General features: G+C 43.4%; 1 protein-coding gene across 4 annotated transcripts in view; it reads left to right on the top strand.

Moving 5' to 3' along the window:
• PRAG1 (PEAK1 related, kinase-activating pseudokinase 1) overlaps positions 1-17,789 on the top strand; it is a 49,022-nt gene that overhangs the window by 15,342 nt on the left and 15,891 nt on the right. For 3 of the 4 annotated variants that reach the window (XM_060291774.1, XM_030832227.2, XM_060291776.1), the window contains 2 exons: positions 12,386-12,543; positions 12,751-12,831. In XM_060291774.1, coding sequence (XP_060147757.1) covers positions 12,386-12,543; positions 12,751-12,831 — 239 coding nt within the window. The remainder of the gene's footprint in view (positions 1-12,385; positions 12,544-12,750; positions 12,832-17,789) is intronic. The other variant, XM_060291775.1, reaches the window with a different exon arrangement.

Genomic DNA, 17,789 nt, shown 5'->3' with positions numbered 1-17,789 from the left:
GTTGGAGTACCAGTCTGCAGCTCTTCATGGAAAACAGTGAGGCCACGTGCCCACCCTGCAGGAGAGCTTGCCATCATCCATTAGTACTGTCTGCACGTTATACGAGGGGGGAGTGCAGACATGTGTGCCAGCTGCTTGCCAATCCAGCTTCAGAATCTAAAGTTTACCATCGGTGATGCAAAATCATTGGTGGTCAATAACTGTTTCGTATACTAATTTAAAAGTTCATACCTGGGAGGGGTGTGTGGTCTGTCCAGCCCACATGGCCCAAAGCAAAGAGTTTGCAGAAGATGGTCTTCCTTTCTGATTACAGCCTCAATTTCAGACTATTGTGCCAAAATGTTTGGTTTTCTCTTAATGAGTGACTGTGAATATTCTGTGAAGTTTAATGAGTGATTATGAATATTCCAGGCATTTTGGGAACTCTATTTTAGTAAAAAACAGTTACCGTTAAGTCTAGTATCCAATATTTAAAGTATTATTTCTCCTTATAGACCTTAAATTTACATTTTCGGTCCTTAAATCTCATTAAACAATGAATTTTCACTTAGCCTCACCCTCTTTGACTTATAGCACTGACTTTCTGTGTCCCAGATTGAGGGGTAAGGGTTAGGAGGTATGTCAGAATCTTTTGGAGGAATAGTTTTTGTAATTGGAAATTAAATATTATAATATAAATTTAAATTTTGGAAATTGAAGACAAATTATTGTTTTCATAATTAATATTACATATAATTTTTCCAAGTCTTTTTGACTGGTGGCAAGTTAGGCCATCTTTTTTTTTTTTTTAATAAATTTATTTCTTTTATTTATTTCTTTTTGGCTGCGTCGGTCTTCGTTGCTGTGCATGGGCTTCTCCCTAGTTGCAGCGAGCGGGGGCTACTCTTCATTGCGGTGGCTTCTTTTCTTGCGGAGCACGGGCTCTAGGTGCGTGGGCTTCAGTAGTTGTGGCATGTGGGCTCAGTAGCTGTGGCTCACGGGCTCTAGAGCACAGGCTCAGTAGTTGTGGTGCACGGGCTTAGTTGCTCCGTGGCATGTGGGGTCTTCCCAGACCAGGGCTTGAACCCGTGTCCCTGCGTTAGCAGGCGGATTCTTAACCACTACGCCACCAAGGAAGCCCAAAGCCATCTTTTTAATAAAAATGTTCAACGTGAGGACAAAACGCATCTTCCTAGGTAAGAAAGTAGAAGAAAACCAGGACAGGAATATTCACTGATCTGTTATGTTTACTTGGTGACCTGCCTTCAAATCTCTCAAAATGCCTTCTCTATATTTGTGTTCTCTTGAAACAGGGAATTGTCTGTGCAGTAAATCCTAAATCCAGCCCCTTGATCCAGCTTCTTGGCCTACCTTAAATACTGGTCTGCGCTTCCTGTGAAAGCAGGGAAAGCTAATGAAAGACTCTTCCAACAGTACAGAGTCTGAGACTTTCTTGGTGTTGATAGTCATTCAATCACCCAGTATTGAGGACTTGGTGTAAGTGGAGCTAAAACGAATTACTCTGGACAATTAAGTATGAGACCACACTGTGTCCCCATGGTCTTCATTCCTGAGCCATGCCTTAGGGTAACACACACAGACCAATTAGGGGCATATACAGTGAAGATCTTTTTTTTTTTAATTTTCTAATTTTTTTTTAAAATTTTGTTTATTTATTTATTTTTGGCTGTGTTGGGTCTTCGTTTCTGTGTGAGGGCTTTCTCTAGTTGCGGTGAGTGGGGGCCACTCTTCATCGCAGTGCACGGGCCTCTCACTGTCGCGGCCTCTCTTGTTGTGGAGCACAAGCTCCAGACGCGCAGGCTCAGTAGTTGTGGCTCACGGGCCTAGTTGCTCCGCGGCATGTGGGATCTTCCCAGACCAGGGCTCGAACCCGTGTCCCCTGCATTGGCAGGCAGATTCTCAGCCGCTGCGCCACCAGGGAAGCCCCAGTGAAGATCTTTACAACATTGCTTACAGTAGCAGGGAGTTGGAGCAAACCCAGGTATTCACCTCTATGGAAACAGAAAAGTAAAATGTGTGTGCGACGAAATACTTAACAGCAGTCTTGCTTTGGAGAATGGGAGGTCCAGTGAAAGGATGGCCAGGGAGCCGCAAGAGCTAGCTGGTCAGGAAGCATGCGTTAATTGTGGTCCCAGTCTGCACGGTTTTGTGCTTTCCTAGAGAAGCACTGGGCTGCCTAGTGAAGAGTGAGGATGTTTGGAGTTACCTAGTTTGATATTTTGATTTATAATAAGAAATCTACATTTGGTCTTCCTCCCCATTGCTGGCACAGAGCTCCTAAAACCCTTGGAATTTCCTAAGTGCTGAAAGCCATACAGGTGTCTTTTATTATGTTAATGAGCTGACTTTTGGACCCCACCTAAGGATGAAGCCGGTTGCCAGGGGAACCAATCATGTAATTAGGGTCGGTATTTCAGTCTTACCACCCACTACCACCTCCAGGGAGGGGAGAGGGACTGGTGGTTGAATCTGTCTCCAGTGGCCGATGATTTAAATTATTTAATCAGTCATGCATACGTAACGTAATGAAGCCTCCATAAAAACCCAAAAGGACAGGCTTCAGAGAGCTTCCAGGTTGGTGAAGCAAGTGGCACAGGTGGCCTGTGGGGCACTGGGAGAGGGCGTGGCAGCTCCCTGCCCTTTCCCTATACCTTGCCCGAGGCATCTCTTCCATCTGGCTCTTCCTGAGTCATGTGCTTTTAATTTTAAGTAAAATGTTTCTCTGTGAGCTTCTGCAGCCAGTTTGGAACCTCCAACCTGTCTAACCCTAGCCGGTCATCTGCAACAGAGGGCGGTCTTGTGGGACTGAGCCCTTAACCTTGTGGAACCTGATGCTGTCTCTGGGTAGATAGTGTCAGAATTGAGTTGAATGGTAGAACACCCAGCTGGCGTCCGAGAATTGATGGCGTGGGGAGCACACCATCCCATGTTGGAATTGGGTGACCAGAACCCTTACCTGGGGTGGGGAGGGTTCAGCTAAGTCTGTGGACAGGAGATGAAGCTGTTGGGGAGCAGGTAAGAGGGTGCTGACAAACTGACCCAGGAGTAGGAGGGGAACCTTATCCTTATTAGGCAACAGGCTGGACCAAAGTGGAGAGTAGAGAAGTAGATCATCCTAGGAGCTCAGTTACAAATAGCCCGAATCTCCCGAGTCAGGAGAGTAGGAATGAAATCTAACAAATACATACAGATTTCTTAAGCCCAATAGCTGGGCTCAGAAGCTGGGCCAACAAAGTGGACTTGAAGCATTTGCTGAGTCAAGAGAAGGAGGGAAAGATCATTCTGAAAGCAGGGTTGCCGAAATCAGTAGTCTAGAAACAAAAAGATTCTGGCCAGGCAGAGATCATTGTGGTGGATTGATTCCAACAGGAATAGGTCAGGACTAGAACAGCGGCGATTCCCAGGTTGGTGAGCAACAACTCAGTACAGTTTTAGTTCAGTCCATCACTGGAAGTCTTCTGTGTGCTAGAGGGTGGGGAGGTGGTGTGAAGGGGGAAGGAATCATGGGAGGTTCTTTTTTTACAGCGGGGAGGCAGGCTAATATAATAAAAGAGGTTCTTCTGTTTTTAAATTTTTGTGTAATGGAGCTAAGCTACCTGGTCATCTGAAGACTACGTCAGCCCCTGAACCTGGAGCTACACTACCGTTCATCAAGCTCTTGAATGTGTAGATTCAAACTGAGGTCTGGATGACAGACAAGTCAACTCTTCCTAGTTATTTTAGAATAATGCATGTCCTCAAAGAATCACCCTGATGAACTTTCTTTTTTGGGTCTCTTCAAAGTACCAAGAGAGTGAAATCTCTAGCCCATCCATTTTCTGCTTCTATCAAGGTAGCAGAAAGAATTACTGGGTTTGCTGGAGACTGCTGAAGTCTTCTCTCTGTCTCTCTCCCCATCTATCCATCCATCCACCCATCTTTCTGTATAACCAGTACCTTCTATGTACCAGGTGCTGCTTTTAGCGCTTTTTAAATATTAACTCATTGAATCTTCCTAACCACTCTCCTTCCCCACAATGAGGTAAGTAGTATTGTTATCTCCATTTTATGGATGGGAAGCTATAGCACAGAGAGATTAAGCGTCTTTTCCAAGACACCCAGCCAGTAAGCAGTGGAGCAAGGACCCCAAACCCAGGCAGCGGAGCCCCAGTGTTCATGCTCTTAACTACATCAGTGGCCTTCCTGGGTGACTCTGAAATCTGTCTGGGAAGCTATTCAAATGCTTACATTGCTGTTGTTCCCAAAGGCTCCAGAGGGTCCTTCCACGCTATGCTGGCCTGTGGGCAGGGCAGCTGGTGGGAGGGGCCCCTCTGTGGATTGCAGTTGTTCAGTCTTTACTTCCAGTGGTTATTCATCGTCTTCTTTCCCATCTGCCCCTGTGTGAACAGATGTAAGAGCTTCCACCTTGGCTTAACAGGCCAGGAGTTGAAGACTTATTGTTCTCAGGTGATGGGATTGGAGGTGTAAGCGTAGCGGACCAGGTGATGGAGTCCAGCCGCTGTGTTCTTCCGTACTCTCTTACTTGCTCTCAACAGCTGGTATCCCCATCCTCAGCCTTAGCTGAAACCTCCCCACGCTTGGTGGTTGCAAACATCTGCCCTTCTCACTCCTGCACCAGAACCTCCTTGGGGAAGGACACAGCCACGCAGACTTGCGGCCACAAATAAGAGACTGATTTTCCAAGACAGGAAAGGTCATCTTTTAAAACCATTTGTGTCTCTCAACGCCAAAGTATATCTGTGTATAGTCAGGGCAAATGGCTCCAAATTTCCATTTGACCAATTTAAGCATTTTTATCCATTTTTATACTAGCTAACTAGTAACCTAAAGATGTGTGTGTAGGTGCAGGCGTGCGTGCGTGCGTGCACAGGCACGCTTACCACTATCTTTAAAAATAAGCGTGGCTTGGGCTTCCCTGGTGGCACAGTGGTTGAGAGTCCGCCTGCCGATGCAGTGGGACACGGGTTCGTACCCCGGTCCGGGAAGATCCCACATACCGCGGAGCGGCTGGGCCCATAAGCCATGGCCGCTGAGCCTGCGCGTCCGGAGCCTGTGCTCCGCAACGGGAGAGACCACAACAGTGAGAGGCCCGCGTACCGCAAGAAAAAAAAAAAAAAAAAGGCTTTATTTCTATTTTTAAATGGTTTCCACTGAATGCAAAGCACATTCATTTTTGGGTTGAACCAAAGGCTTTTTCAGCTTGAAGAGCCCCAGCAGTCACCAGTGCATTAACTGCAAATGCAAATTAACAAGTCTGCACCGTGGGGACCGTAAAGGTCATCTGACCCAAAATGAAACTGATTTCCTATTCTTTATACATGCTAATAAATCAGCGGGGAAACCTGCCCCAGAGCAGACTGGATCCTTTAGTTCCTTCATTTGGCACTTAGACACTTGCAAAATAACTCCCATAGCATCTTCATCAAAGAGCACTAAAGATAAAAACAATAAGAACCTTTCTGGCGCAGCTATCTGCCTTTCTCATCCCATCTCGTGAAAAAAAAATTTTTTTAACTGCAAGATTGTGTAAATTCAGGATATTTTGGGACTGTTATATTTTGTAGATATGAGAAAGGTCCAGCTTTGCTGAGGGCTGTTGTTTACTCAGTGTCCCTGCCTCTTGCAAGTTTTGCCCCTTTTGCAAGTTTTGCTGGGCAAGTGTAATTCTTTTCTTAAAGGAAACATTTATCCTCCTAGATGCCTCCCAGTTATTGAAACAGAGGCAGATAAACTTAATCAAGAAGTATTTAATAATTACTCTGTGTTCCAGCATGTCCTGACTATGACACAGCTCCTCAAACAGTTTATAATTGTGGTGGCAACAAGCCTATTTCACATGAAACAGAGTAATCTAACCAGGATTATAACCAAATGCTTAGTGATGTGAATCAGACTGTTTGGTGTGAGTTCCAGAGGGGACAGACCAGTCAGAGAAGATTGAGATGGTTTAGGAAGGGTTTTTAGGTGAGTGATCCTGCTGCTAGGTCTTGGGGATGGAAAAGGTTTGAAGGGGAGAGAGAATGTTTTCCTCTGTGCCAAGGTGGGGAAAGGACAGGAATGCAGGGTGCTTTGCGGACAGTGGGAGACTAGCCCCATTAGAGCAAAGTATATATGAGCATAAGTAATAGGTATTGATTAACCAAAATGGTGATAATTTTTTTCCAAACTAAAAACTAGGCATATATTCTAATGTACAGACCGTGTGGGGAAATATTTGAAATAGGGAGTGTCAAAGAAAATCCAGGGTGTGTGTTTCTGTCACCATAGAGGACCAGAGCTGATCTAGTATGGCTGCCAAGGTCAAGAATACTTACAAGAGCTCCGTGTAGGGGCTCTTCAGGGTTGGTCATCATTATGAGAGTAGAATTTTGGAAAGATTTTGAGTCAGGATGATCTGCCCCAAGGCTGCAGATCTTTTTGGAAGATGTGGCTTGAACCCTGTATATACTTTTTGAAAGGAGATTGATCAATATTTATCTACCAGGTTGTAGATAAATATGTTTTTTAATTTATTTATTTATTTATTTTGGGCCGCATTGGGTGTTCGTTGCTGCCCGCGGGCTTTTCTCTGGTTGTAGCGAGCAGGGGCTACTCTTCGTTGTGGTACGTGGGCTTCTCGTTGTGGTGGCTTCTCTTGTTGCGGAGCATGGTCTCTAGGCGTGCGGGCTCAGTAGTTGTGGCGCATGGGCTTAGTTGCTCCGTGGCATGTGGGATCTTCCCGGACCAGGGCTCGAACCCGTGTCCCCTGCATTGGCAGGCGGATTCTTAACCACCAGGGAAGGGTTGTTGAAGCAGGGACAGTGTCACCTCTACTCACTATTGTATGCACAAGACCTGACACAGTGCCCGGCACGCAGCAGGCAGTCAATATTTATTCGTTGGAAAATCTGAGAGTCAGAAGAGACAGGATGGGGGATGCACTGCAGGTCCTACAGGCATAAGATAAATAAAAACGGGGTGCTCTTATTCACCAAGCAAACCTCGTGTTTTAGCTCAAATCACTGAATGATTTTGACTTTAGGATGTGGCCAAATAGTAGAGAATGAATGGAGTGAAACTGAGTGTATTTGAGAGGGTATTTGAATTGCTTCTAATGATGCAGCCCAACAGGACAATTGGAGATTGAAAGCTGCAGGTCACAGAGGCAAAGCCTTCCCTATTTTCCTGTGCTTTTGCAGGAAGTGCATTTTATAGAAAAGTCAGAGAGGAACTGAGGGGAAACGGAGAGCTCTGAGCTGGTGAATTCACAGCGGTCTGACAGGGCACTCTCAGCCGCCTCTGAAGCTGACCCTTCATCCTCAGGGCTGCTCCACGGGACCCCACGGTCACTGGCACGGCCCATCCCCAGGCTCTGGGGGGCCATGCGGATGATCACAGCACCGCAGGCTGGAGTCCGGGATGGTAAGAGGCTCTCATTCTTTGATTTAGGCATGACTTGATTTATTCGCATCTAAACCAGTCTGTTTTCACTTCTTGGTAATGTAAACAAGGTATATAGAGTTTTCTAACGTGTTTGTGCTTTCAGAGCTACCCGCAAGGGCTTCTCCAAAAGGCTAAACTTAGCAGTGAACTTGCCCAATCCAAAGACTGGGTGGTGTGATTGTGTACCAGGGTCTGGAGAGCTAGTCTAAAACTGCGTGTGGGCATTATGTGACTTTTCATATCTTCTGCTCCAGAAGCAAAAAGTTTTCAACCAAATGGATGTGAACTAAACCAAAGTCGGCCGTGAGAATGAAAATGTGCCTCTGTCACACTTTAAGTTGTGCTGCCGTATGAGGATTCTAGCAGCCATGTGAAGTTCGAGATACAATCTCTGACCCACACTGGGGTCCAGTATCCATTAAAAATTTTGGACATTCTGAAAACTCAGGGGGTATTTTTAGACTCGGCTTTTTTCCTACAGATGAGGAAGTCTGGCAGATGGCTCTTCCGGCTGGATTATTATTATTTTTTGCAGCTTTCTACTAATACAGTATGGAGAAAACTCTGGCAAGGCTTCTTTCTCCAAGGACAATGGGGGGAAAAGCCATTCTGCAAACACCGGGCAGCAGCTGCAGGGCTCAGGTCTCTAAGGACGCTGTGCCACTGGCTGTGTATTTCACGCTGCTCTCCTGTGACTGTGTCTAATCAACGTGGGGAGGCAGGGAAGGAAGTCTGAGCAAGAGCAAGTCATTTATCACAGCGCGGAGCAAAGACATCTGTGCGGGCCGGGCTCTCTCGCTGCAGCTGATAAGAGTTATTTGCCACCCAGAGAGGAAAGACTAGATGTGGTTTTGGGCCCATGAAGCCACTTCCTTAAATCACATGACATCAGTTCATCTTATAGATGGTTTGCACTGGTTTTATGAAAGGCAAATCAAACTATCATTAATGAGGGAAAAGTGCCTGTAAAAAAGAATAAGTATAGTCTTGTTATGCGTTGCTGAGTACATTCGGATTGACCTTGGCCTTGCATCTGACAGAACAATCCATTAGGGCTCAGAAAAGTCACCTTCGGAATGTTAAGCCTTTTGCAGGGATTCTTAAGAAATCTACTGCACACGCAGACTGGAGATACAAAAACAATGTGATTGTCAGTCTGCTTTGATGGCCAGCTTCCCCTTTCATTTTCAAATCTGGTGTGTTTTTGTTCATTCAATAATTAAAGTGACAATTCTCTAAGACAGCAGATCATACAGGTTTCCAAGGTGGAAGATATTTGATGCAGTTCATATGACAGATTTAAGAGAAGGGGACACCCCTTTCCTCCTTATTTACATCTAAGCATCCCAACTGCCTATTGGGTTTTTGTTACTGAGCGGGAACCTGGGCTTCCTGAGCTTTTTTGGTAGAGAAACAGTAGTAATATCCCCAGAAGCCATGGAAACATGAAAATTCCACTTGTGGCTTGTACTAAGATTGACCAAAGTCTGCATTTGGAGGCTTCCCACTTCCCTACACACACACACACACACACGCACACACACGCACACACGGAGAATTTATCCTGCAACCACAGGAATAATCTGGTTCTGTCTGCATTCACTTGGTGGGCTTCACAGCTATGACTTCTCATAGTGACTAGATGCAGAAAAATTAACACCCACAGCCTCAGGCGAGTTGTTAGGACTGAGAAATAACTTTTTCCATCCATGAGGCTATTCTGTGGCGGAACCAATCCTCATAGAGCCTGTCTGTCCCATGGGGACTGATGGAAATCTCACTGGGTCATCTCTGTTCCTTGCCTTTCAGAGGCTCAGCAACAGGTCAACAGGAATGGCCATCCTGGACTCATTCAGGCCCTAGTGATTTTCTTTCCTTCTTTCTAGAAATGAACATTTCTATGTTCATTTTCAACTTATCAAGTATTTCAAGCATACGATGAAGTTCAAAGAATAATTTAACTCACTTTCATGTGTCCCCCTAAGATTTTTCAAATATTAACATTTTGTTACCTGTTTTGGATTTTTTTTTAAATAAAATATTGCAGGTACAGTGGAAGATCCCTGTCCATCCAATTTCCATTTCAATTTCCCCTTGCTACCCAGAGTCATCACTATCTTGAAGTTGATGAAGTTATTTCCATTTTACCACATATATGTAATATATAAAGAATACAGAGCATCATTATGTGTTTTTAAATTGTATATAAATGGTATCACACTTTACATGAGCCTTTTGCAATCTACTTTTAATATTCAACATTTTAAGAATAATTTTCATACTGGTACCTTAAAATCAAGTTTGTTTATTTTTGAATGCTATGTGGTATTCCATTACAAGACTATACCACAGTGTATCCACTCCTCCTCTATTGATGGACATTGGACTGTTTATGATTTTGTTTTTGCTGTTAGTAACACTGTGAACAGTCTTGTCCATGCATGAGTTTCTCTAGATCTGCACTGTACAGTGCAATAGCCACTAGTTAAAATGTGGTGAGCCTAAATTGAAATGTGCTGTAAATATAAAATACATACCAGATTTTGAAGACTTAGAATGAAAAAAATAAATAAAATATCTCATTAATAATGTTATATTCATTGCATGTTGAAATGACAATATTTTTATGCATTTTGTGAAATAAAATACATTATTAAAATTAATTTCATCTATAATTTGGCTACTAAAATTTTTTAAATTTTATATATATATACATGTATAGATATATGACTTGCATTATACTTCTGTTGAATAAGGCTGTTCTATCAATAGATCAGGAGTCAGTAATCCACCACCCACAGGCCAGCCATCTATGTCTGTGAATAAAGTATTACTAGAAAACGTACCCATTTGTTGACATATAATGGCTGCTTTCCTGCTACAACAGCGGAGTTGATACTTGCAACAGAGACTATATGATCTGTGAGCCTAAAATATTTACCATCTGGCCTTTAAGGAAAAGTTTGTCTATCCCTATTTAACCTTTTTTGAACCAGGTTTTTAAAATATATTTTAAAGAAATATATTTAATATTGTGATCCAACACACATACACACACGAAACAAAAATTCCACAAAACAAAGTTTCACAAATCCTCACTCTATATTTTCATATTTTTTTCTCGTCTGTTCTTATTAAAATAAACTGCTAGTTGGTAAACTGCCTTGGCTCATGAAATTGACCTGGCCATTCATTCACTACTAGTCATTTGAAAATCATTGTTCCCTTTGCATCTGGCACTGCGCATTTTTCTTTCTTTTAATGCTTCACTGTTACACTAAATAATTACGTGTATGTGTGCGTATGTGTATCTGTATATACTCATACATACACACATTTATGTATTTCTTAGTTTCATCTATTTATATACATTTCATCTAGTGTTTTTCTGCACCAGCTCAGCAGCTATGGTGCTGGAATTTCTCCCTTGGCAGCTTTCTGAGCCTGAAAACCAAGAGACTCCAGGGGCCACTTTGAAGAGGGCAGCGTAGTTGGATTGCCATAGATCTGGCTTTTTTCCTAGACTGAGGACTTGTCGTTATTCACAGCTTCATATCTTGGCTTCATCTGCAAAAGCCATTATTGATGGATTTGATGAGGATAAAAATATTTCATGAAACTTTCTATGATTATATTTTGCCAGAGGGTAAAATAAAGATAATATACTGCCGTAGCACTTCCAAAAGATTTGACATCCCCACGGTCCCTACAGTGACATTGAAATATAAAGAATACTATTAGTTGTAACATTGCCATCACTGTCACACTTAGGTGTAACAGCTTAAAAACGTCTTTTAATCTGGTTCTAAGGGTTGGAGGTGGGGAGACAGACATGTTTCTAGGGAGCACATTTCAAGGGAGCGAACTTTCTCTAAACTTTTCTGTTAATGAACAAGGGATTCCAGTGCCTGTGAGGACCAGTACAGGGCTGCGCAATATTGAACACAGAGAATGATCGATACATTCTTGGCTGTAAGGTCATGTGCGTTAAATGAGGCAGTTCTGATGCCAAATCAATACTGTATTGTGTATTTCCTACAGCAGATATTGAGATACAGATCTGCCATAGTGGGAGCAGGCATGTAATCAGGAAATATCAGTTCAGACAAATCTGGGTTACCACCAACAGGGAAAGGGCTGGATTGATTGTGGTCTGTCCGGCTGCGTGGGGAAAATGTCAGGTCAGAGTGAATATTCATGTAGTCCTTGGAAAGAGGGAAAGAGAAATCAATAAGCTAAACCTTCCACTTAATAATGGAACTCTTTTCTCCAAGGCGAGTTCTTTTCTCTTGAACTTGGTATTCCTGTCCCTGATGTATCGGTCGTGCTATCTTAGAGATGCAATCAAAGATTTCATAGAAAGCCTAAGGGCAGATTCATTCCATAGTTCTGGAATAAGGGTTATGTTAACATGGTTCCATCTAAACATTGCACTAGATGTCTGGTTAAAATTGACCTTAAGTCCAAGGAATAAGCTAGACCCTTTGAAGCTATGTCAAGAGGGTATCAGGCACAAAAGAAATCTCTTGTTTTTGGTCTGAATTTGCAATTCCCTTGTCCTGTGATCTTGCAAAACCTACCCAATCTCTGTGTATCTCTATACATTGGCTTGTATGATAATGTTCAGTTTTTCTTTGTAGAGATGTTGCATAGAATGTAGTAGATGACGTAAATGTTTTGGCAGACGGGGCCAGAATATGAAGGCAGTTCCTCCCAAATCATGATTTTGGTGCTTTTCTAAATTTAATAGACTCACTTCTCCTTAACCATGCTTGAGAAATCTCCTGCCATTCACGTGCGTAAGGTTTCAGAAGAGTCCCTGTTCTCTCTTCCCCAAATTGTTTTTTTAAAACTTACTGGCACTGATCAGGCTTCAGGAGCATAGTAGGTTCATAATCCATCAGCTGGTTTTTGAATAGAAACCAAATTAATTACTTTTATCATTTGTTTCTACATTTTCCAGGCACCTTTTAAAAATGAACAAGAGCAGCTCTGATTTGGAGAAGGTGAGCCAGGGCTCTGCTGAGAGCCTCAGCCCATCCTTCAGGGGCGTCCACGTCAGCTTCACCACGGGCTCCACGGACAGCCTGGCCTCCGACTCCAGGACCTGCAGTGATGGAGGTAACAGACTTGACCTTGATGGAGAGGCTTAGATTCCCTGAGTCTGGAAGGCCAGCCTGGGTTAATTGCCTAGATTTGGAAGGGCCGAGCTAGACCTACTGTCTTGGTCCCACTTTCCCTGTGAAGTAGACTCTACCAAGGAGCAGTTGACATTTATTCCCTATTGAGTTTATGACAAGGCGCCCCATCCCATATCTCCCTCTCCAGTTACACACAGCGCATCCGCATGGCAGCAAGGTGGGAGGAGGCTGAAGTCGGAAGCATATCGAAAGACTCCTGATTCCTTGGGTAATGAGACATCTGTGTATAGGTCTGCGTTCCATTTCTGTCCTCAGGATTAGTTTACAGGGGATTGGGTGCATGCCAACCACAAATTCCCCCTCCTCCACCCTCTGTCTCTCTCATTCTTTCGTGGGCACACACACACACACACACACACACACACATATGCACACACTTCCTTGGACACACAGCAGGCGTTTACATAAGTGTGTGTTGAGTTAAAGCATGCCGGCTTCATTAGACCACCATCCACCCCACTTTCTGGATTAAGCTCTAAGGCGTAATATGTGGCTAAGTCCTGACTGGGTGTACAGTCGGCCCTTGGTATTCTCGGGCTCCAAATTCGCAGATTCAAAGACCTTCCAACCTCTGTTGGTTCGGGTTCAGAGGGCCGACGGTACTCCGCCATTTTATATAAGGGACTTGAGCATCCACGGATTTTGGTAGCTGAGGCGATTCCTGGAACCAATTCCCCGCACATAATGAAGGACGACTGTATTCCTAAAAAAAAGAACTCTTGCTTTCCTGTAGTTGTGATGGGTACTATTAAAACCTTCACCCTTTAACACTTGTGTGTGTGTGTCCTCTCCTGCTTTTCTCATTGACTTGCCCTAGCATGTTAGGTTTGGACGTGTGCTAGCATGACTGTCTTTCTCAGTCCTAAGGAAGTATTTCCTCTCAGTAGGCATTTTTGGAGTAGAGGGTTCCATTGTGAATTTACTGTCACCAACATTTTTCTATCTAAAAGATTAGCGCTGCTAAGACAAAAGCATATGTTGTACGTCAGCCTGTGGTGTGTTCTGATGGGAAACTTCTGACAGCTCTGACTTCAAAACAGGAAATATCTTAGCCTTGATTTGGGTGGGACGTGGCAAAAAAGGATTTTCTTTCTCTGCAGATTTTCCTGGGTTTCTATCTTTTTCCTTTTCCCATTCCATTGTGCAGAAATTCTACAAGGCACCTTATGCCATCGAAGGCTGGGCTGGGCACGTGAACCGTTAGTCCCTGTGCTGGTCAGCCCTGACCTGCTGTCTTGGGATTGTGAGCAATTCTGAGGGAGGGGTCTTTCATCCTCCACTTGCCAGCTGGTGTTAGTGAGAACTGGACTTAATTGCCCCAGCACTTTGCTTCTCAGAACCAGCAGATCATGATGTTTGCTCTCAGGGCTCTTACACGGTCTAGCCAGGAAGGTAAGATTAAAATACGTGACATGTGGGTGGATGGGTTAAGCTAGGAAATTGGGCTGCTCAGAACAGGAGTGCTTATGAAAGCTTCCAGAGAGAGAGAAATCAATGAGTGCTGATGTAGGGTTCAGGGAAGGCTTTTTTTTTTTCTTTTGGGCCGCGCCTGAGACATGCGGGATCTTAGTTCCCTGACCAGGGATTGAACCCGCGTCCCCTGCAGTGGAAGCGTGGAGTCTTAACCACTCCACTGCCAAGCAAGTCCCCAGAAGGCTTTTTGAGGACATGGGACTTCAGCTCTTGTCTCCAGAGTGGTTAAAATTGAGACGGTAGAGGGAGGAGGAGGGGTCTTTGCAGGTTAAGGAAACAATTCAAGAGGATAGAAGGCACAGGGTTAGCAGTGCACATGGGGAAAGGGTCAGACCAGCCCAACGCACTTCAGTGGAAGCAAATGAGGGGCAGTGGGACATGAGGTGGTGGGAGGCTGGGGGCTGGATTGTACAAAACTCTCAAAACCAGTTTGTGGAGTTCGGAAATAGGGAGCCATTTGAGGGTTTATGAGTACAATGGTGACACCTAACTCAGTCATTTTCGAATTAAAATGAATATATTTTCTTGTACGCCTGACACTGAAATCACATTGTAAATCAACTGTACTTCAGTTTTTAAAAAAGAATATATGTTCATGGTTAGTCCTTTATCACGAACAAGTTATTCAGTAGAAATGCACCTCGAAATTTAGATTCCTAGAAGATCAACAAAAAGGTATATATACCTTCTTACCGGACTCTGGCTTCTCCGAGCAAAGCAGTTTCTATCTGCTGTTCCTACTTATGGCTCTGTACCCAGAACCATGCTTTGAAACTGGCAAGAGACCACAGGCATTCTCTCTCTCTCTTTTTTTCCTTTTCTGTGTCTCTTAAACATTAAGCTGGAGAATGTCCAGAACCGCAGGTCCTAAAATGTAGGAAACCCTTCATTCAACCGCTCGTCGGTAGCCAAGACAGCTGGCTTTAATCTATTACTGAACAATTAGCTTTCCATCCTGTGAATCCTCACTCACTTTTACCTCGTAGCTGAAATACTGACCCATCGTGCCTTTTGTTACTATTCGGCATCTAGCGCCAAAGCTGAGAGAGGGAATCCAAATGGGAGAGGTGGAGTTAGGTCAAGAATGTAGCGTCCACCTCTTTAATATTATATATTAAGTCAAAAGAGACCATTCAACTATACACTGATTTTTGTCAGTAAGAATTCAGTAACGAAAACAATGCATTTCATGGACTTTGTGCCTCTGTGGTATGGGTGGGCCTGGGGGAGTTAAGGACAAAGTCATTCCGGGGCATAGCATAGTAGTAGTCTGTGTAAACTTCTTGGAAGCTCATCAGGGTTAATGGTGAAAATTAGTTTTCTACCATTCAGGTTTTGTGGTCCCCCAAAATATAGTTTTAAATTTTCTAAGTAAAATAAACATAATCGAAAGCTATAACTTGGTTGCATTTTAAAAACGAGTGTGTCTAAACTTTTCGTTGACAAAATATTTTATATCAGTGTTAATGTCAGCTCTTTGTGCTTGTATCACATTCCATACTTCTCCAAGCACATCTGTTATCCCATTTGTCCATGTGGGCAGTTCCATTGAACAGTAGGTCAACTTGGTGAAAGGAAAAATCCATCTAAGCAGTTGTCGGGTTTATGCTTGGTTGGGGAGGGACAAACTGCATGTATTAGGACAGATCCACGAACGCTGCCAAGGGGAAGGTCCTCTGTAGTGGATGGATGGATGGGCGTGGGGGGAATGATCAGCAGAAATGGTCACCAGAAGACTCTTGTGCTTTTAAATGGTTACTTTTAAATACGCAGACCTCATAATTGCATTAAGATCATTTTCCCTTTTGATTTAGGATAACATTACAACTCAGTTCCACAGTTAAACAAACATCATAGATGCCAGGTTCCCCTCTTCCCAAAGGAGATGAGTGCTGTGTTGAACTGAAAATATGGGCAGAAGTGATAGATGAGAGGTCTAAATAACTATACAGTAGTGAATATACTTATAAACTCCCATGAAGCTATGCACCAAGGCAGTGTTTGTGTTCTGATTTTTTTGTAACTGCCAACCAGAAACACAGGAAGTTAATTAAATATCTTGACAGTAGTCAGCTTGTGTTTCTCAACAATAATGCCAAGAAGATTTTTGAAATATAGACATTAATTCAGTCATTGGTTTGATAGATATTTGTTGAATACAAACTATGGGCTGGATACAGTTTTAGATGCTGAAGATACAGCAGTGACCAAAAAATGCCCTGTCCCTTCCTTTCGTGGAGCTCACATTCTAGTGGGGAGAGATGGGCAATGAGGAAGATAAGGGACTAAAGTAGCCAGTGTGTCAGATGGCAGTAAGTGCTATGGGGAAAAGTCAGCCAGGAAGGGGCCAGGGAAGGGTGGGGAGATAGTAAGTCCACAAAGACGTCAGTCAGAATGAGTGACAGCCTGACCCTCACTGAGCCCTTGCTCACCCACTCAGGCTGTTACCTGAGACTCTAAGAAGAAATAGTATTTTTAAAAGAGTCATGTACCACAATGTTCACTGCAGCTCTATTTACAATAGCCAGGACATGGAAGCAACCTAAGTGTCCATCGACAGATGAATGGATAAAGAAGATGTGGCACATATATACAATGGAATATTACTCAGCCATGAAAAGAAACGAAATTGAGTTATTTGTAGTGAGGTGGATGGACCTAGAGTCTGTCATACAGATTAAAGTAAGTCAGAAAGAGAAAAACAAATACCGTATGCTAACACATATATATATGGAATCTAAAAAAAAAAAAAAAGGTTCTGAAGAACTTAAGGGCAGGACAGGAATGCAGACGTAGTGAATGGACTTGAGGACATGGGGAGGGGGGAGGATAAGCTGGGACGAAGTGAGAGAGTGGCATGGACATATATACACTACCAAATGTAAAATAGTTAGCTAATGGGAAGCAGCCGCATAACACAGGGAGATCAGCTCCGTGCTTTGTGACCACCTAGAGGGGTGGGATAGGGAGGGTGGGAGGGAGAACACAAGAGCGAGGAGATATGGGGATGTAGGTGTATGTGTAGCTGATTCACTTTGTTATAAAGCAGAAACTAACACACCATTGTACAGCAATTATACTCCAATAAAGATGTTAAAAAAAAAAAGAAGAAGAAATAGTATTTTTAAAAAGGTGGTCCTGGGAGTTCCCTGGTGGCCTAGTGGTTAGGATTCCAGGCTTTCATTGCCGTGGCCCAGGTTCAATCCCTGGTCAGGGGACTGAGATTCCACAAGCCGCACGTAGCAGCCAAAAAAAAAAAGAAAAAAGAAAGGTGGTCCTGAAAAAGGCATCTAAACCTCTCTAGCCAAAAATAGCGTGCTTTCTGACAATTAAGCAGGCTTGTTAGAGCACTTGATCCTAAATTGATGGGTTCAGTCTAATATATTACACTGATGTTTTGCTCTAACACAGTATACCCTCCCATCCCCCACGGAGACAGACTGAGTCACCGGTTCTATTCTGGGAGATGTGTTACTGAAGGATGGAGAAGTTATCCTAAAGGAAAAAATACGCGTTTTTAAGATTGTCTGTGACCTGAGCCCTCACAGTATCTCTAAAGTGAAGCTTCGTTTTAGTTTGAGCTATTCCCTTTAAACTAAATTTTTAAAAATATATTATTACTTCAATGAAGTCAATACATGTCTATGATAAAAATCCAAACAATGGAGAAAGATATAAAGTGAAAAGTCAGAG

Source organism: Globicephala melas, chromosome 21 (genome assembly GCF_963455315.2).
Source record: "Globicephala melas chromosome 21, mGloMel1.2, whole genome shotgun sequence".
Lineage (NCBI taxonomy): Eukaryota > Metazoa > Chordata > Mammalia > Artiodactyla > Delphinidae > Globicephala > Globicephala melas.
Note: the sequence above shows the minus strand (reverse complement) of the source record. Positions and strands in the feature narration are given on the sequence as shown.